We start from the raw sequence: 21,276 nt of genomic DNA on the forward strand, positions 1-21,276 counted from the left end.
GCCCAAAGCCTCATCCAACCTGGCCTTGAACACTTCCAGGGATGGAGCATCTACAACTTCTCTGGGCAACCTGTTCCACTGCCTCACCACCCTCTGAATGAAAATTTTTTTCCTTATATCCAATCTAAATCTGCCCTCTTACAATTTAAATCCATTGCCCCTTGTCCTATCACTACACGCCCTTGTAAAAAGTCCCTCTCCAGCTTTCCTGTAGGCCCCCTTTAAGTACTGGAAAGCTGCTATAAGATCACCCCGGAGCCTTCTCTTCTCCAGGCTGAACAGCCCCAACTCTCTCAGCCTGTCTTCATAGCAGAGGTGTTCCAGCCCTCGGATCATCTTCATGGCCCTCCTCTGGACCCGCTCCAGCAGCTCCATGTCCTTCTTATGTTGGGGACTCCAGAGCTGAATGCAGTATTCCAGGCAGGGTCTCACAAGAGCAGAGTAGAGGGGCAGAATCACCTCCCTCGACCTGCTGGCCATGCTTCTTTGGATGCAGCCCAGGATACGGCTGGCTTTCTGGGCTGCCAGCGCACATTGCCGGCTCATGTTGAGCTTCTTATCCACCAGCACTTCCAAGTCCTTTTCCTCAGGGCTGCGCTCGATCCATTCTCCGCCCAGCCTGTACTTGTGCTTGGGATTGCCCCGACCCGCGTGCAGGACCTTACACTTGGCGTTGTTGAACTTCATGAGGTTCACACAGGCCCACCTCTCCAGCCTGTCAAGGTCCCTCTGGATGGCATCCCTTCCCTCCAGCGTGTCCACCATACTACACAACTTTGCACACCATCTGAAACTTCCTGAGAGTGCACTTGATCCCACTGTCCGTGTCACCAACAAAGATGTTAAACAGCACTGGCCATGTTGGCTGTCACCAATCACCTCCTTATTTTCTATGTGCCTTAGCATAGTCGCCAGGAGGATCTGCTCCATGATCTTGCCGGGCACAGAGGTGAGACTGACTAGCCTGTAGTTCCCTGGGTCTTCTTTTTTCCCTTTTTAAAAATGGGGGCTATGTTTCCCCTTTTCCAGTCATTGGGAACTTCACCAGGTTGCCACGACTTCTGAAATATGATGGATAGCAACTTAGAAACTTCATCTGCCAATTCCCTCAGGACCCACGGATGCACCTCATCAGGTCCCATGGACTTGTCCACCTTCAGGTTCTTTAGATGGTCTCGAATCTGATCTTCTCCTACAGTGAGAGGTTCTTCATTCTCCCAGTCCCTGTCTTTTCTTTCTGTGACTTGGGCTGTGCAGCTGGAGCTCTTGCCAGTGAAGACTGAGGCAAAGAAGTCATTGAGAACCTCAGCCTTCTCCATATCCCGGGTAGCCAAGTCCCCCGTTTCCTTCCGGAGAGGGTCTACATCTTCCCTAGATCTCTTTTTATCACTGACATATCTATAGAAGTTTTTCTTGTTGCCCTTGACGTCCCTGGCCAGATTTAACTCTATCAGGGCTTCAGCTTTCCTAACCTGATCTCTGGTTGCTCGGACAATCACTCTGTAATCTTCCCAGGCTACCTGTCCTTGTTTCCACCCTCTGTAGGCCTTCTTTTTGTGTCCGAGTTGGTCCAGGAGCTCCTTGTTCATCCATGCAGGCCTCCTGATGTTCCTACCTGACTTTCTCTTTGTTGGGATGCACCGCTCCTGAGCTTGGAGGAGGTGATCCTTGAATATTATCCAGCTTTTTGGGGCCCCTCTTCCCTCCACGGCTTCATCCCATTGTACTCTACCGAGGAGATCCCTGAAGAAGCCAAAGTCTGCTCTCCTGAAATCTAGGGTAGTGAGCTTGCTGTGCACCCTCCTTGCTTCTCTAAGAATCTTGAATTCCACCATTTCATGATCGCCGCAGCCAAGGCTGTCCTTGAGCATCATGTTCCCCACCAGCCCTTCTTTTTGTTGAGAACAAGGTCCAGCAAATCTTAGAATCATAGAATCATAGAATTTCTAGGTTGGAAAAGACCTTAGAGATCATCCAGTCCATCTGTCCCTAATCCCCCTTAATGGGACCCCCATTAACCATGTCCCTAAGAAGTTCATAAAGCAAAGCACCTCTCCTCATTCATTCCTCTACCACTTGGAAAAAGATGTTGTCATCCATGCATTCCAGGAACCTCCTGGATTGCATATGCCCTGCTGTGTTGTCCTTCCAACAGATATCGGGGTGGTTCAAGTCCCCCATTAGGACCAGGGCTCATGGACGTGAGGCAGCTCCTATCTGTCTGTAGAGGGCCTCATCCACCCAGTCCTCCTGGTCACGTGGTCTGTAGCAGACCCCTACTACTATGTCCCCTGTCCCTGCTCTCCCTTTAATTCTAACCCTTAAGCTCTCTGTCGGGACCTCATCCATCCCCAGGTGCAGCTCCGTGCACTCCAGCTGGTCTCTGACATAGAGGGCAACCCCTCCTCATCTTCTCCCCTGCCTATCCTTCCTAAAGAGCCTGTACCCTTCTATTCTGACACTCCAGTCATAAGAGTCATCCCACCACGTCTCTGTGATGCCAATAAGATCATATCCCAACAGTCACGCACACACTTCTAACTCCTCTTTCTTTTTCCCCATGCGGCGCGCATTGACATAAAGGCATCTAAGTTGGGCCCCAGATGAATCTGGCTTCCTGGCTGGAGCAGCTGGAATTCTTTTCTTCTGTTCTTCAGGTACTTCCAGCATATCTTTATCATTCTTGATATTCCCCTCCTCCCTCTTCAAATCTAGTTTAGAGCCCTGTCAATGAGCCCTGCTAACTGTTGTGCTAAGACCCTCGTTCCCCTCTGAGAAAGACATGACCTATCTGGTGCCAGTAGGCCTGGTGCCATGTGGCCCATCCCATTATCAAAAAAGCCAAAATTGTGGTTAGGATTTTTCTATCAGAACAACTTTTCAAAGGATAACATCATATTACTGACACCGAAGTATTTTGCAGGAAGGCTTTTTTTTCAACAAACTTCCAATGAAACACAGGAGTTGTCTTCCTGCCAGAGCATCCACCCAGTCAGGGATCATGACTCTGCCACGGTCTGCCTCAGAGTGCCGCAGCCATTCAGACTGTCTCAAAGCTGGACATTTGGGATTTTTCAGGTGCACAACTCCAACACATTCCTGTCATGTTCTAACTCCAGGACCGAGGACCCCAGAACGTACTAGCTTCAGACTCCCACAGGAGACACTTCTCTGCCTGGGAAGCACTTGGGAACTCATGGGTTTTCCACTCTCCCTCCATAGATTGAATGGGTCGGTCTTTATATCTCAACTCCACTGTGACGGCCACCCTTTATGTGTTCCCAGCTCTCCTTCTGCCCGGTAGAGCCCAGTGGGATCAGGGAGTTCACGATTCCCAGGCAGTTGTGCATCTTAGGCTTCTGGAACAGTTGTGGAATAAAAAGCACTTTTTATTTTAATCTCACCCTTCTGTACCTAAAGATTTCCCTTTCAAAGTTCTTCTGTTGTCTTTTTCATATTTGTTCAGAAGAATTTTGCAGAATAAGAACTACGTACTAATTTTAAATATTTTAGCCAAACCATGTGGTTTAGTGGTGTTGTGGTTTAGCCCATCCAGCAGCTCAGCCACCACGAAGCCGCTCGTCATTCGTTCACTCCTCCCCCATCCCCTGGTAGGGTGAGGAGGAGAAAAATGTAAGGCCTGAGGGTCGAGATAAGGACAGGGAGGGACTCACCAACCATAGCTCCGGGGCAAGACAGACTTGACTTGGGAACAAATCAATTTAATTTCTTAACAGTTATTTTACAGGATAACAAGAAACAAAGCCAGATCTTAAAATAGCTTCCTCCACCCCTCCCTTCTTCCAGGCTCTACCTCCTCCCCCAGCAGAGCAGGGGGACAGGGAATGGGGGGCTGCAGATCAGTTTGTCACATGTTTCTGCCACTCCTTTCTTAAAGGATGTGGGAAAATGACTGAAATTGGAGGGGAATGGGAGAACATTGTTCCCCAGAATTCAGCTAATATTAGAGCAGCTCTGACATGAAGCACAGCTGCTGCTCTCAGGAACAAACAAGGCCTCAATATCCTTGAAATGGGGAGGAGAGTGATACGAAGGTATCATGGCTCATCCCTGTTATCGGGGACAAGAAACAACGAACAAGGCCCACGCAATACCGTTGAAATGGGGAGTAGAGTGGTACGGAGGTATCACGGCTCATCCCTGTTATCAGGGATGAGAGGCGCCTGGTAAAGATAACCATAAAAATGCCATCGAGGGAAGTGAATCACAACCGCTGCCTCAGCAGTGATGGCAAAATTGTGTCCTTCAGCTACTAAGTCACACCTCCGCCCGCCTCCGAGCTGCGACCACCCCTCAAACGAGCAATTTACACCAATCCTAATTCGTGAACACCCCTCACGAGAGAAATTTACACCAATCCTAATAAAAGTTATGTATGACTAGAGTCACTCGAGCTCCACCTAAAAGATATGAAAAAAGTATAAAATAGCGGCAAACAAAGGGGATGTTAGGGAGAAGCCCCCCCATCGGAACGTCTGGGATCAGTCGACGGGCTGAACCTCTCTTCTCCCCCCCATAGGGACGCCTATTGGGTAAGAACTCTGTGTTATGTGCACTTACTTAATTACTTACTAACATCTTGCTAGCTATTTAGTATTATCACTGATCAGTAATCGTTTTATATTATCACTGCAGTATTTCAATTAAAGTTGTTTTTGTAGTCAGTCACTATCACCGGCTATCCTCGAACCTGTATTCTGTCACAAATAAAATATATATGCATGTTTCCGGAAACTTTTGAATTATTATAAGGAGTTGGCCCATAGTACTACTAGTGACGATCCCTTAATAAGTGGGCGAATCACCCTCCGACTCACTGAGCTGCCAAGAGAGGGCAGGGGGAGTCGGGCCCAAGGGTCTCGTCTAACTTGGGAGCTGGTATACTGGCCAAATTACCTCCTGTTCGTCTATTAGTGACGGATCCCACGATAAGTCAGACGAATCACCCTCCGACCTACTGAGCTGCCAAGAGAGGGCAGGGGGAGTCGGACCCAAGGGTCTCGCCTGACTTGGGAGCTGATAGACTGGTCGTTTTGACCTCAAAACGTGACAAAGGAGGAGGACTCCTCACACTCTTTTCCCCTGCTTCAATGGATCCCCTCCTCATGGGATAGTCCACAGACTTCTCCAGCTTGAGTCCTTCCTGCAGGATGCAATCCTTACCCATCAGATTGCTCCAGTGCGGGCTTTTCCTACAGAGTCACAGCTTCTTAGGGCACGGCCACCCACTCCGCCGCAAAATGTCTTCCCACAGACTGCAGATGCATCTCTGCTCCATTGTCAGTCTCCAGCAGCGTGGAGGTTCCTTCCCACAGAAACAGTCTTCTAAGAACTCCCTTAAGCACAGACATCTCTGCTATAGCGTGGGGTTCTCCACGGGCTGCGGGTGAGTCTCTGCTCCATTATGAATCTCCACTGGCAGCAGTGGGACCACTCACCATGGGCTGCAGGGGAATCTCAGCTCTGGCACCTCCTCCCGCTCCAGTGGACACTCTGGGAGCTGGACACTGAGGAGCACTTCCAGCCACGCTGCCGTGGCCATCTCCAGTGAGGTGGAAGTGGCCCAGCACAGACAGCTGCTCGCCTGGGAGCCCAGGGGGTCAGCCCCTACCACCCCCCTCTCTTCACTGCAGGTCCAGCTCGATTTGCGTTCCTCTGTCCCCTTCTTACATAGGGCATTTGCAGAGGTGCTGACTGGCTCAGCCCTGGCCAGAGGGGACAGGGGTCTGACTCGTCCAGAGACTGCGCTGACCGGTTTTGGAGCCGGGGAAGCTTCTCGCGTCTGCTTACAGGGGCCATCTCTGCAGCCTCTCCCCTGCTGCCAAAACCCCACCATGCAAACCCGGCACACGTGGTTACTGAACACAGCCAGCGAGATTTTTAGAAGAATCACTGAGCAACAAAGGGTGTTTTTCACTGTGTGCCTGTCAGAGGTTTTTTCTCTCCTATTTTAATTAGTAGAAGTAGTCCAGAGGAATTAAACAGTTACTAGTTGTAGAATTTGAGTGGAAATCTTTGTGTTTTTCTGACTTTGAAACCAATCAATATTTATGAATTCAAAATTTAAATGTGGGTGGTTTTCCTCTGTTGCTAGTATTTATGTCTACCAATGGAATGTTCTGAGTTATACAAAATACAAATTAAACAGCTGAACTGACCACTTGAAATGTTATCATGATATAATTCCTTTCCTCCTTCCTGTGCCTCAAAGCCAAGAGACATTTAAAATCCCATGCGTTGTGTTTGCTTTTAATACTTTCTAAGATACTGGAGAGCATTCATCTACTAGTATCTCGGATAATATGTCAGAAGTCTCAGGAAAAGAGACAGCTCTTTTGGATTTAAGACTGGAGTCTTTCACAAGGGAGAAGAGCTTCATTCAGCAAAAGGCCTGCGCTTTGTTGAGCTGGAGGCAATTGTAGCCCTTGCCTTCCTTAACCAGGGCAGTGAAGCAGATCAGCAGGCACTGGTCAGTCACTTATCTCCTGGGGATGGGATATGGTGGGATTTGAGGGTGTAGACCTTTCCTTCTATTGCTAGTGGAATACAATGGTAGTTTTATTCCCAGTTTCTGTTTTGCCTATTACTGTTCAGTCAAGGGTAGCTGGGAGACTGCAAATGTCCTTATATGCTCCTTGAAAGCAGGATTTCCACAGCAGGAGAGGGATACTAACACTTTGATGTGAAAAATCACAGAAGGACACCTCCTATAGAAGCATCTGCTCTAGATGGACACTTCCCAAAAGATCTACCAGCCCCTTACTGTTTTGTGTCTCTTCTGCTCTGTAGAAAGCTGTAATTTCTGTAGTTCATGAAAAGCTGCAGCCTCTGGAAAGGACTCATGTTGGAGAAGTTCGTGGAGAACCGTCTCCTTTTGGAAGGACACCACACTGGAGCAGGGGAAGAGTGTGAAGAGGAAGGAACAGCAGAGACAATGTGTGATGAACTGATCACAACCCCCATTCCCTGTTCCACTCGAGGGGAGAAGGTAGAGAAATCGGGAATGAAGCTGAGCCTGGGAAGAAGGAAGAGGTGGGAGGAAGGTGGTTTAAGTTTTGATTTTATCTCTCATTATCCTAATTTGACTTTTGATCGGCAATAAATTAAATTAATTTCCCCAAGTTGAGTCTGTTTGTCCGTGACAGTAATTGCTGAGTCATGTCCCTGTCCTTATCTCAACTCACGAGCCTTTCATAATGTTTTCTCTTGCCTGTCCTGCTGAGAAGCAGAGTGATAGAATGGCTGGATGGGCACCCAGCAGCCAGCCAAAGTCAACCCACCACACCTTTTGTTATATATGGATTACCTGTATGGAATATAAGCATACTGAACAACTAAGAGTCGATCATAATATGAGCAATCGTTAAGTCAAACTGAATAGAGGTGGTCATGGTCAGACTATATTTCGTCTCATAAAAACCTCTTAGGTCTCCATACAAACACAAGATGGTATAGAATAAGACTGACTGGAGCATTTGAGACAAGGGAGAAGTTGCTTCTGAGACCCTGCTTTCTGCTGCTGGCAGCATTCAATCAAGGACAAACAGGACATTACAGGAGCTGAAGGGAAAATAATTCTATCCTAAAAGAAAAAAACGTCTGTGTCGTTCACTCTGCTTAGAGATGCTGTGTATTTTCCTCACTAGACTAAAGGGCTCTTTCTGCTCCGACATTCAAACGCAGTAAATGTAACACCAATGGTGCAGTCAGGCATCTCTCCCTAAATCCGTGCAACAATCACATGGACTGGGTTTAGGATTGGAGCCTGCAGTTGTAAAAGAGCAAATAAAAGAGCAGAGAACTGTACATTAAAGCCATCAACACATGAACCAGTCTGGTTTCGTAGGAACATTATTTAATCAAGCATAGGAAATACATGGTGTTCTCTGGTTGGTGTGGCAACTTACATTGCATCTGGGAGATTTTCATAGGATTGATTCTGGTAAGATATTACAACACTGAAGGTTACAAGAGCCAGGGGAGCAAGACTGTCCAGCCTGCTTATGCAGCACACCTCCACAAGGTATTTGTAAACATGAATCAAACACTGCATGTTTGATTAGCACCTTAGTAAAATCACTGAGTTACTGAAGGCCTCTAGAAATTGGACTGATAAGATATATTGTTGTAATCTTCACTTTCTATGAGCAATGGTTGTATCTCTGAAGAGGTTCCTCTTCTTTTCTTCCGGCAGGCCAGAATGAGCCCTGTGAGCACAGCGGTAACTATGCCTCCAATCACAGCTGCTACAACCAACCAAACCCAGATTTGCCGTGCTTGCTCAAGGTAGGGTATTAAAAACTCCTGGAAAGAGTCAAGTGCTGAAAAAAAAAAAAAACAGAAAAAGAAAAAAGTCTTTTTACACGATGCATTGTACTATCAGTTTATAGAGATAGTGTAACAGATAACACTGGAAGGCTGATTGAAAAAAAAAAAAGAAACTACGTTGGTAGAAATTGTCTGAAGGTCGCAAATAGTTTTAAACAGATCTCTTCAGTCCTTATAGTCTGTTTCTCAATCTTCATATTAAAGGCAGGAACAGAGCTTTTTATGGTTTTGTCGAAACTGTAAGACTATAACCCAAGAAGTTTGATACAGTATGACCAAAGGTCCTGCTAGCTCATCATCCTGTTGGCTACAATAACTGCAGCAGAGCACACGGAAGAGTTTAGGAACAGGTCAAGCCTGTCTCAATTCTTTCACAAAATACTCACCCAACCTCCAACAATTTGCAGCTCAAGGATTTCCTGAACAAATGTGATGTCATTGTACATAATAATTATTGCAGGCTTTTGTTTCTTTTTTTTTTTTTTTCCTTTCCATCAGCTTTTCTAGCTGCTTTTTGAACTTTTATCTTGACTTCTTGCAGCAAGGAGATCCTTGCCTTAACTACATGTTGGATGAAAAAAAAAGGAAGCTTCCTTGCACTAGTTTTGAACCTGCCATCTGCTTTTTTCATTTGATAGTTCTTGTGTGGGGAGAGGCAGTAGACTATTCTCTGATAACTCACAAGAAATCCTTAAAGAAAGAATTGGAGTCCTCTTTTTTTGGTGAATCCAGGGCAGCTCTTAATCAGCTGCCTTCTTGCGTTGTGGTATGAATGTGTCTGTGTCTGTGGTTTTCTCACTATGGCCCAATGAGTTATGAAAACCCTGCCATACAGGGCTCTCTGTTCGTGATAGAGGTTGGAAAGTGACCTCTTCACAGTACAACCAACAACCTGTTGGCCTGGATTTGAGAAATGGGAATACCTGTCACCTTGGGCTAAGGAGGATTTGGAATCCACATCTCCCAATTGCTAGCTGTAATTACTATTATTAGCTGTAATTACTAGCTATTGGGGAAAAAAAAGCACCTCTCTGGGCAACTTCTCTAGGATCCCCTATGGTGTTTTATTTTTGAGTAATATTCATGCCTCTAGACTGATTTAGATGCACTCAATCCCATATTTAGTGTGGTATACCCCCACAAAGGCTATAAATATCTTCCTGCCTTCTTGCATTTTCACTGTTACCACGTAATTTCCTATGTTTTCTGGGATCATGGTACTTCTGAGCATATGCTGTTATGTGCATTGTGCTCTAAGAAGATGCTTTTGGTTAACCTTTAAGGTTAAGCTATCGTTAGCACTTGGTGTCTGAACCACTTTCTGAGAGGTAATTCCAATTTAAGCTGAATTTAGGCTGAATATAGTTTGTTTCTCCCTATAATTTAGCTTCACTTTGGGGAAAGTTGGGTTGCTATTTCTCTGGTCCTTGTTTTCCAGTTGACCCAACTTTGTATTCTGAGATTGTATTTGCAAGAGTCTACCTATTCGGTCTTCTGCCTCTGACCACATTAGACCTATAAATGCTGTATAACACTAAAAATTAAAAAAAAAAAAATAATTATTGATGTTTCAGAGTGAACCCCACAAACCTCTGGGTGTGAGGTACATTATCTCTTTAATCCTTCATTTCTCATCTGTCAAATGAGGACAGTACCATCTACTGAATCCTTTGTATTGTGAATATAAATTAATATTTCTTCAGGACTCAGCTGTTATAGTGACGAACACCAAAGAAAAATGTTACAGGAAACATTTCAGGATAGTGTTCTAAAAGTGTGCAGTAAATCACACATTAGGCTACATGCTGCTTAAGTGAGAAAATGAAAATAATAAATAAAAAGCATCAAACATCTGGTTCTTAATCAATGCTGTCTATGCTGTGTAGTGAATGAGGTTGGGGTCCGGGCAAAACATAGTGTGCAATTAGAGATAACGCATACATGTAGAGGTGGAGGGTGCATTGACTTTGTGTCTCCAATGTTTTTTAACTCAACTCTTTTGTGTTTGTATTGCAAACATGTCTACACTAGAAACAATTTAGTTATTTAATCTGGAGTATGCATATGATAAAAGAAAATTGATACACAATAGGGACTTGATACTGGTTTAATGTTATGGAAAAAAAGAATTATCACAAAGTTCTCTTCCTTGTAAAATTTATCTGGAATTGAAAGTTTTCTAAGTGATAACTTAAATTCAAACTTTGTCCTTGAACCTTCTGTCTCCTCCATCAATATTAGTTGGAGGTTTGAACTATCTTCGTCCTGATAAAACATAGCATGACTTTGAGACTATGAGACATCGCATTTCATGGCAGGTCCTTTCAGAAGGGATTAATCAATTTTATTATATCCTGATAATCAGTCAAATATGCCCTTCTTTTGCTTTCAGTCTGAGTTTGTACAGTTTCTGTAACGAGGTCAAAGCCAAAAGCCACCTCCTGGCATCTACTGCCTGTTTCTTTTTTCCCATACAAAAGGTGTTTGGCATCGCTATCATAAAGTTGCCATGGCAACTGTTGGGTGTCAGAGGATGAAGCACCCCAGGACACTCTATATGTTAATCCATGACTCTAACACAACAGTAAACCTATGACTGGATTGGTTGCCCAGCCAAAATCATGCAAACTTGGATTTCAAGTATTCCATTACCATAATGCTTTAATTTCTAACTGTGCAAGACCCAAGAGTGCAGCAACTGTGTTTGCTGTTGACTACCTGGGAAAAGTGTCAAGGCAGTGATGGAGGGGGACGACAACACATAGCTGCTTTGTGGGAGACATTAACCGATGCCAGTTCCATTCCTTTTATATTAGTGTTTAGAGTCAAATGATAATCCTCCCTGGAAGCTGCCATGAACATCGATTGAAATTTCTCTTTGAGTCAACAGTTTCATGACAAAGCAACAGGAAGCCAGGTCAGGCTGGTGCTTGGTATCTACCCTCCTATTAGTGACTAATACCAACAATATCTCCTTATCTTGCTCTTTCTGATAGGAATATAGCAGTGATTAACCTCTGCCATGGTCTTAGCATTCAACTCTTCACACACTCTTTCTTCTCAAAGAAACTGTTAGCTCTAGGTAACAGCAACAAGTAATTTCTTACTCTTAACGCATCAGATAATTATTTTTAAATGTGATTTTAGACTACCTGGCAGTTCATTTTGTGTGGGTTGCTGAATGTTATTGAGAGGGTAGGAAACCAAAACAATGTAATTCGAAGATGAAGCAATGTGCGTGTCCTCTATTTAGGGTAACAATATGGACTTTCCATGATGATTGACAAAGAAATGTGTTATGACCAATCTATTATTGGGCATCCTGAGAGCTTCCTTTTGTGGTAAGGTCCAACTACATTACTGATATAATGAATCCCAAGGATGAAAAGAAACCCTTAATTTTTAACATTTTTTTTGAAAGAAGATTTGTATATTTTAGATATTCCTTCTTTGTAAACTACAGAATGGTGAAGTCTTTCCAGGGTTAATTCCACAAATTAGAAATAAAAACTCTGGCGAGCCAAGAAATAAGCAAAATTATTTTTCTGTCTTTATCAATTACCGTATGCCCCACTGATATGTTTTCAGTCTTGCTATTCCATTTACAATACTTTTCTACTCCTAACATGGGTAATTAATGGGCATTAGGTTTTAAAGCAAACCTTGAGGCAGCACAAACATATCTTTTTAGATCAAGCTTGCAATTTTTTTTCTTATCTTGGCGAACAAATTCATTCTATTCGGTTTCCACAATTTTTTGTCTGTGTATGGCACACTAATTTTGTCCCCCTGGGTGGTCCAAAAAAATACCAGTGAGACTTCCACGATCAAAACTGGGAAGATGAGGTGGGAGGGATTCAAGTTATAGAGACCCTCGGTTTGTCTTAAGGCAAGATCACTTGTCTATGCAGTGATGGAAAGGTCACAGTTCCCATAGATTTCATCAGTCTCCTCATTATTATGGCTTGGAAAGTCTTTTGTAATGTTGTCTTCTGACAACAATAGAAAGAAAGTCTGAAGACGACTGTCAGCCATAGTCCACTATCTTTGAACTACAAGAGATGTCGTGCAATGGGTGGTAGTGGGATGTTTATGGTAGAGCTACAGTATCTATTGCTGTAAATTCAAGCTTCTCCCTTTCAGTTCTGCGTTCAGCCCAAAGTGGGTAAATCAAGAAACTGTGATCCACTCTTCACATGTCTGTCTCTAGAAACAATGATAATCAGACCATTTTTACACAATTGACAGCAGCTTTATAAGTCATTTTTCAGTGTTGAAGTTTAAGGTTAGAGTTTTCTCCACCTGCTACTTCTGTGTAGTAATGTTGCTGTGGAGTCCTGCCCACTGCCTGGCAATGATGGCACATCTGCAGAGTGGATCACTGGCAAAAATCTATTACTTTGGAGTATTGAGAGGATATAAATCAAATATTCCTGGGTGTATTTACAGAACAAAGCTGTTTTGGTTTTTTTTTTTTTACAACCTCAGTTAATATTTAATTCCATAACTGTTCTGTCATAGTTTCCTTATACAAATTTCTCAAAAAAGAGGTGAAACTTGGCTATAGGATACCTGATATCGCCCCACTATATGCAACTTGGGTGTTAATAATAATAACTCATCAAAAAATAGCTTCCTACCCCTGAATGGCTTCCAGAAAAAAGAGAAAAAAAAACAGTCCAATTTTTAAAATCCATATTTCTGTTCTTCCATTAAGCATCATTATATAATCAAATCTCTGTTCATACTGTTCCTTCTGAGCAATATATTTTTGCATCCTGTTTTCTTTGGTTCTCACCTTCTGTGTTAATTAACCTTAATGCACACCTCCTCATCTCTGCCTGAAGAAAACCCAGGGACCGAAATTCTCTCTTCTGATCTTTTATTTAATTCATAAATTTAAACCACTTTCCAAGGTAGCATTTCTCAAGTATTATCACCTTTAATTGCTTTCTGTTGTCCCAGCATCCTCATTTTATTATGCATGTCACTGTTTTATCGTGGGCTCCTACATGCATAACATTGCCCTTTCATATTGTGGCCAACAGTTTGAGCTCCTAAGTCGGGAGACTCAGCAGAGTCCTTCCATGGTGGTACCATGTTTCCCAGCTGCCACATTTTCTGCTTGCTTGGATGTGATTTTGCAATCAAATTGCTAAAGATCCAGAAACAGAAATGAGCTGAAGTCAGACTCTGGATCTGAGCTCTTCTCCTGCAACACATCCACGAGCAACCTGTCCTTCTATGTTGTAAACACAACACTTTTAACCTTTACTTTGCCCTGAGTGTCAAAGATTCCTAGTTAAAGTGTCCAAAAATTGCAACTGATGGTTAGATTCCTGGGTTTATAAATGGATAGCTGCCTGCTTTTCAAAAAAAATGTGAATCACCTAGGTACGCATATGGTGGTCATCAAATTGTTCCCACTGAGAGAGGGAGATTTTCGAGGGTAAAGTCAAGGCTGTGTCTACGGATTTATCTGTCCCTATTTCTGGAAGAAAAAAAAAAAAAAGAAAAGACAGTCTCAGACCATGAAATGTAAGTGCTTGGAATAGCTCTTGCCATAGAAAATTGTTTTGACAGCTATTGCTAGGTGGTGCCGTTAGTCTTCCAAATCTTTTTGATTGATGCTCACAAATGTTCGTTTTCGCTAAGCCGTGCGGGTTGTGGCAGTTTTACAGTTCACGGTTCCCATGTCAAGGAAAGCTGGGTGTCTGCTCTGGTTTCTGCTCAGATCAGCTCCCCAGTAACTAGACTCTGACATGTGTCTTTGGTTCCTGAGGGATGAATTTCCACGCACACTGTTTGTGACCACTTCTGTCATACATATAAAAATAAATTAAGCTGCAATTAAAATAACCACATACTGTCACACACTGATTTGCTTTTCAGTGGAAAGCAGGGCTCCAGGCATCAGCTTCTCCTCCGGGGAGCAGCAACAATATAATTTAGCATTAAAATGCCATTTTGTCATTGGATACCTTCCAAGTTTTATTCCTTGTAACCAGCCGCATCATGCTCTGTGTAGTCCTGCTTCATCTCTACCGAGTCGCTGGTGCTGTAACTCAGAACTGCTGCCCTTGATGCTACTTCCTTTAAAAGCAAGCAAGACCTGGCTTGCATGCTCATCCCTCTGTCCTGCCATTTTCCTCCTCATTTGGAAGATGTGCAGAAATGCTGCCTCTTCTCGACCACCTAGATCTTCACTGCTATGATTATTTTTTTTCCTTTGTAACTTTTTGCTATTTGTCTAGTAACTCCTCACTGCCAGTCACAGACTTTGTCTTCTCCCTTGAGTACAGGGGAGCCTTCAGGGTGGGTTGGCAGGCTTTTCTGCTTCAGCTCCTCTACCAACAAGTTCCTGTTTACTCCTTTGTTCCTCTGAACAGGAATCCAGCATTCCTATCTGGAGAAAAGTCTGAGTTTAAACACTAGAGTACTGAGAAAAGTCTGTATCTGCATTTTGACATTCCAGCCATTTCCCCTTTGTAATTAGCTCTTCCCTTTGGATAAGAAATAGCATAAACTCTCTTCTTCTCAGTGAGATTAACAAGAGGTTGAGTGACATCTGAGGATTATCTGGGCTTTCTAAAAGAGGTTGAATTTCACTTTTGTGTTGATCTTTCAAAATAATTAAGAAACTACTTTCCTTACCTCCTCCTAATAGGAATTTCATTTTCTGAGGGCTATGTTCTCCCCTGGGAAAAGGGAAGAGACCAGGAGGCAACAGAAGTGAATTGTTAATGGTAAATAGTTCACCATTTCCTTCCTTTTGCAGTACCAATTCAGGACTTAGTATTTCTGAAAGTCATGGTATTTGGCACTTTTTTTAGTGATACAATTCTAGGAATCGTGGTTTTAGGAAACTAGTCACTTAAATAAAAACTATGTATAAATATTTCTGATCTCGATCAGGAGTTAGGTTATGGCAAGATGAATAAAAAGGCAAAATTACTACTAATAAGACCAAAATAATAATTTTGAGATTACTTTTGAAGCAGCATTTTCTGTCTGAATACTTGGGATTGACCAAATTTTTTATAGTACATTAGGAAAAATATTGACTTTGGTCTCGGAGTTGTAGAACTAAAACAACCTTAACAATTATATAGGAGAGTGGCAGATTCCTTTCATTACACATAAAATACTTTAATTTTTTTTTCTGAGTGACTGTGAATCAAGCTAGATTTTACTTAAGAAGTGAACGAACAAGCTAAATGCATGATTGGAGAGAGTTTATCAATATGCAGAAACCATACACCCCCATTAATAAGCAAACTCTGTCAGGAAAGCAGGGATGCCCTGAGAACTGATACTGTTTTGATAAAGACAAAAAGCAAGCTATGCGAATGCTAGCATCATTAAAATGTCCCTGGTGCTTTTGCTATATAGTTTTGGGAATCTTAGCTTTTAATTGCCTTTTAACTGAAGTGCTGTGTTCACAGAAAGTTTTCTGCCTCAAACAGGAAAAGGAAACATGCCCAGTAACCCACCTGTTCAGTGGCCAATACTTTGCAAGAATAACTGCATCCAGCATCCAAGGCAGCTTTTGGCAGTGGTGAACATAAGAAATGTGTCTGATCATCCCAGTGTCTCAGTGTTATAAAGGATTGGGTCAAAGTATCTGAGCAATCCTCAGTTCCAGGCAATGTTATATTTTTAATAGAATTTAACCCTTCCTTTAGACAACAAGGAAACCCATACTACTCAAGTGAAACTATGAGGTCCACTATTCTGAGCACAAGACCTGATCTACCTGAGGTTCACCCGCAGCTACAGCCCCAAGGGCCTCTGTTCTCCCTGTGCCTGAGGATGACCAAGAGGCCCAAGTCAAAACTACCTGTGAATGCCAATGCAAGTCAAAACCATCACTAAACAGTGCAAAACTCCTTTGATCAAATGAAATGAGCATTTTGAATGATTCGGTTGCGTTGTGTATGAATAACCATAGGGCAAGCACAAAGTTGATAGATCACTGTGTTAAGTGCTGCACAGACCTTATGCTGGACTTTGCTACTGAGATGAATTTTGCTCTGGTTATTTAAAAGATCAGATTACATTTGTAAACCAGAGAGAGAGCTTTGCATCTGCTCTCCTTTAAACTACGCCCAGAAATTGAAAAATCCCACTGCTTTCCATTTTTGTTGCACTGTAACAGCTGAGCTGGGCATAGAGCAGACTTGAAATCCAGCACTTTTTCTCTCCAGTTCTGACCATGAACTGACCATTTGGGTCAAATTCTGCTCTTAACAGGCACTGATGACAGTGACTGATTTTTAGTTGGAACTTTCCTTATGTATAGTGTTGACTATATATCAGACCAGAAATACGAAAACAAGCAGGTACAATTTGGGACCATATTCAGGAAACAATCTGTAAAAGAAGGAGTTTTTGTAATATCTTCATGTTACAGACATATTCCAGGTTATAGGCAACAAATTTGACATTTACCCAAAATAGTGACTTTACCTGGTTCTTGCAGATACTCATAGTCATATCCCAGCTCTCTTGAGGGTTTAAAAAATTCTCCATTTCTATAAAGAGGGATAAAGGGGACCATGTAATTTTCTCGATTGTGCCCAATGGGTGCATTGGCTGCTGGGTAAACTTCTAGCATGGGTCTGTGTCTTCTTAACCACCGCTCAAAAATGCTGTAGAAGAAAAAGCATGTCAATTAATGATAGAGATTGGCAGAAATTTCCTTCTTGAAGATTTAAAAACAATGTTGATGGTTTTTTTTTTGTGAACCCTTGAGATAGAATTGCATGCAATGATGTGTGTTCATGTGCATGTAATGCTTTCCAAATCATTTGGGGTTAGCTACTTCAGTGCTGAGTTCCTTTGTAAAACTACAAAAAGCAAAGTCCTGCAGTACGGCAGAGAGACTGAATATGCTTTTAAATTCCATAAATGCAATCCACTGTCTGGCTGTGACTTGACTGCAATTTCTAGTCAGTAATTCACATGGCTGTGAAGGAGAGAGAGAAAAGGATTAAAGACCTTAGTCCTTCCTCCTCGCTCTCAGAAACATTTATGGCTGGTTTTGGATGGTCTTGTCGCTAGCTGCTCAGTCTTGTTCCCCTTTCTCTATTTTCTCTCCCCAGTTTCAAAGGTTTTCATGCCTGCATTGAAGTATGGCTACACCATGGCTGGTTTGACATCACCAAAGAGGGGGAAATATCTGAGGAACAAAGCATAAGCTATATGAGTCCAAAAATTTGATAAAGCAGGTCAGCTTTCGGGAAAGTCTTTCTCCAGCCATAGCTTCTTCACTGACCTTGGTGTCCGCAGAGTTATTTTACATATTCTCTCTCCTCTCCCTCAGTTGTGCAGGTTCTTTTTGCCCTTTCTTAAATATGTTAACACAGAGGTTCTACCACTGTCACTGATGGGCTCAGCTTTGGTCAGCGGTGGGTCTGTCTTGGAGCTGACTGGCATTGGCTCCATCCAACACAGGGGCAGATTCTGGTTTCTTCTCATAGAAGCCACCCCTGTAGCCCCCTTGCTACCAAAACCTTGCCAGATAAACCCAATCTGTTACCCATATCTCTGATCTCAGCTGCTTCTTTCCATTTTTCTCTGCCAAAATTTTTCCTATTAACTGTCCGTCAGCGCAGGGTTCTGTCTGTTCTTTAACTTGGAGGAAGAAATCTTAAAGGCTGCAGTACGCAAAGAGTTTGTATTGACATTTTCAAGTCAACTACTGGATGTGTTTGGAAAGTAAAATTAGCAACCCTCCAAAAAATTCTCAGCTCTCCTGCCTTTCAGTCTGAGATTTGTCTGCTCAACTCTCCACTTTGCTTCAATCCTCAGATCCTTTCCCTGATCCAATGTTTTTTACACAGCGACCTTGGCTTGTCAGAAGACACCTGGATGTGCCAGGTTGAAACAGGATAGATGGGAAGATTCTGTAAGGGAAGCAGATGCAGATATCTTACATGTGAAGGAAGAGGACCTGATATTCATAGAATCATAGAATCATAGAATCATAGAATGGTTAGGGTTGAAAGGCACCTCAAAGATCATCCAGTTCCAATCACCCTGCCATGGGCAGGGAAACCCTCCACTACACCAGGTTGCCCAAAGCCTCATCCAACCTGGCCTTGAACACTTCCAGGGATGGAGCATCCACAACTTCTCTGGGCAACCTGTTCCAGTACCTCATCACCCTCAGACTGAAAAATTTCTTCCTTATATCTAATCTAAATCTGCCCTCTTTCAATTTAAAGCCATTATTCAATTAGAAAATATTGGTAGCAGGGGATTAACAGCATCAAGCTCAGAGATTGATCACTGAATTCATTTATCAGTTACAAGGGATGGAAATGGTCTAAAGAGACCTGGAGATTGTACTTTAATTGAAATTTTGGCTCAACAGTTGCTCCTTCCTGACACTGGCCACTGGCTGGAGAACATAGACCTTCCCCCCTCTCTTGTAATTAATAACCAGCTGTTCAGGGACTCAAGTTACCTCAGAAACACAGACCCTAAACACAAGTGCTCAGCAGAATCACGATCTCTGCAGAGCATCCAGGGATTCTGATGGTAGAATTTTACCTCCTGTCTTTGGGCAGAAATGTTGAGAAATGTTCTCCTTGCTCCATTGAATTAAAGCCCTCTCACACTAATCAAAACAGAGGTAGGGCCAAAGCCTTGGTTCTTTTTTTAGAATCAAAAGATTTAATAGATGAAAATATCACTATGTTCATACACCTTGTCAACCTTTAACAATGCAGGTATTAATCTTGATTAAAACCTTCATTTGTGGCTCTCATCTTCAGTTAATTGCATCAGCCCCGTCTAGAAAAACTCTTGTCAGAATAATAATGCTCAGCTGAAGCTTTCAGATGGATAAATTTGAACAATGATATCAAGGCTTCAGCTGCAGTTAATACAAGAAAGTTTGAACAGAAACTCTGTAATCAGATTACACCTTTGGAGAACAGCGTAGAAGAATTCAGTAATTATTAAAAAATGCATACAATATAAAGGAAACCAGGACGTTAATTTAGCTTGAGGGGGTGGAGGGGAGCATGTTTTACTCCAATCTTTTGCCTGTCTGGCTTTTACTCACGTCCTGGGTGAGACACCATGACTATCAGTGCTTTGTTTTCCTGGCAGTTGTAGATGGGAGCTGAGACAGCTCTTCTCTGCAGCACAGGACTGTTAGAGATACAGAGATACTTTGGTTATGGAGACATGGTAATATTTTAAGAAGAAGGCAGAGATAGGACTTGGATCAAGTTTTCAAACTCTGGTGATGATCCATACCCTAACATCTGAATGCTCAATCTGAGGTACTTCTTGGGGGTCTGATTTTTAGAAAACGCTGAGCAGCTGCATTCTGAAAATCTGGAGGGCTGATGATCACATGGTTCAGAACTAAAAGTTGTCATTCACCTGAAATAGCTTTGTATGACATACCCTGAAATGCAACATCCTCTCTGGATGACTTAAATATTGCAGTTACATAAGCAGTTTCTAGAAGAATCCTTAGGCCATTAATCTTTCAAACAGAATGCAAACGCGTAGCATTTCCATGGAAATGAACATATGTACTTTTGGATTCCTTTATTTGCAGTGTGGTTTCCATAGTATATATCAAGCTTTTTTTAGCGATAGCAGGAGCATTGAATTGTCTGCCCTTGCAGCTGATCTTTAGATTTAGATGCAATCGTATGTCTCTAATTACTGATACGATGAGTTGTGCTGATACACAAGATATGTTGCACGATTCACTGAGTTGTTTATGAACAGTTCTCTCCTTTAGTCAGCATAAAATCCTATAATCTTTATGAAATCTGTTTCATCTAACGTATCTATAGGCCACTGTAGAAATCTCAGAAACACCCATTAGGATTTTGAGAGTCACACTTTCCATTACTCCTTTTAGAATAGCTGGCCTTATGCATTTATCTTGGATTTTTTTTTTTTTTTTGGACACTTTGAAAGATTAAGATTCTCCTTGCTAGTAAAGCAATTGGATGAAGTTGCATTTATTCTTGCCACTTAAAGGCTTGTTCCCAGCCTGTTTGGTAAGACGGGCTCAAAATACCCATTTTCCCTTGGCAAGATATTTCATGATGCTCAGTATTTTCATGAGGATCTTCATGTTTTTCTGATTTTACCTGAGAAAACTCATAGGCTTAGTACATCAATAGTATTTTTTACATTCTCATCTGTTTATATTTCTCCTTTTAAAAGGGGGGCAGTCCCATTTCCCTGCCTTGTTCATATTTTGTAAGTAAAGTTTTGAAGGAAGGAACCTTATCTTTGTTTTTCAAGAAAGATTTCCCAGCTAAGTGGAAAAAGAAATCTCCCAGTTGCATCCAGCTGGGGAGAAAATCCATGGAAAAGGTGTTACCTGAGCTATATCTCTGCTGTGAAGTACAAATAGTTCTTGTTGGGCACCATAAGCCATTTCATATCACAGAGTTACATTTTATGTCTCCCCAACAGAGCCTGTTAACTCCCTTTATACAATTTTAAGGAAAACTGAAATCCTGAAGTCGCCTATGGCTTTTGCTATCAGCCTGATAGTAACACTGGCACTCCTATCCTTGGGGAACTGTAACTGAAAAGACCTGGGCCAAAAAAAAAAGTGTATCTGGAGAAAATAATCACACTTTTGTTTCAGAGTACTGGGACCACTGAATTACACATTATAGGACACTTTTTTCCCTCAAAAAAAGACGTTTCTCCATCTCTGACTACATTTAAGGCAGTATCAAATGTGCTCTCCTTCATGCAGGTCTATCCTTTCTGTAGGCAAAGAGAACACATCTGAACAGCTACAATGGATCATCTAACAATTCTTTCATGTGCCTTGGTCTACAGAAACAGTTGCTTTATCCGATAATAGGCATGTGGATAATGGGCATGTGGTTCCCATTACAGAGAGAAATCAGTACTTCCATCATCAGATGT

At 42.5% G+C, this 21,276-nt stretch overlaps 1 protein-coding gene across 1 annotated transcript in view; it reads right to left on the minus strand.

Annotated features, from left to right (window-relative positions):
- Window positions 1–8,118: 8,118 nt before the first annotated feature.
- The window catches only part of TYR (tyrosinase), a 56,482-nt gene continuing 43,324 nt past the window's right edge, over window positions 8,119–21,276 (minus strand). Inside the window, exons 4-5 of the mRNA XM_086614280.1 lie at window positions 16,819–17,000; window positions 8,119–8,342 (exon numbers count right to left, since the gene is read on the minus strand). Of these exons, the coding sequence (XP_086470406.1) occupies window positions 8,119–8,342; window positions 16,819–17,000 (406 nt within the window). The remainder of the gene's footprint in view (window positions 8,343–16,818; window positions 17,001–21,276) is intronic.

This window comes from Tauraco erythrolophus, chromosome 1 (genome assembly GCF_009769465.1).
Source record: "Tauraco erythrolophus isolate bTauEry1 chromosome 1, bTauEry1.pri, whole genome shotgun sequence".
Lineage (NCBI taxonomy): Eukaryota > Metazoa > Chordata > Aves > Musophagiformes > Musophagidae > Tauraco > Tauraco erythrolophus.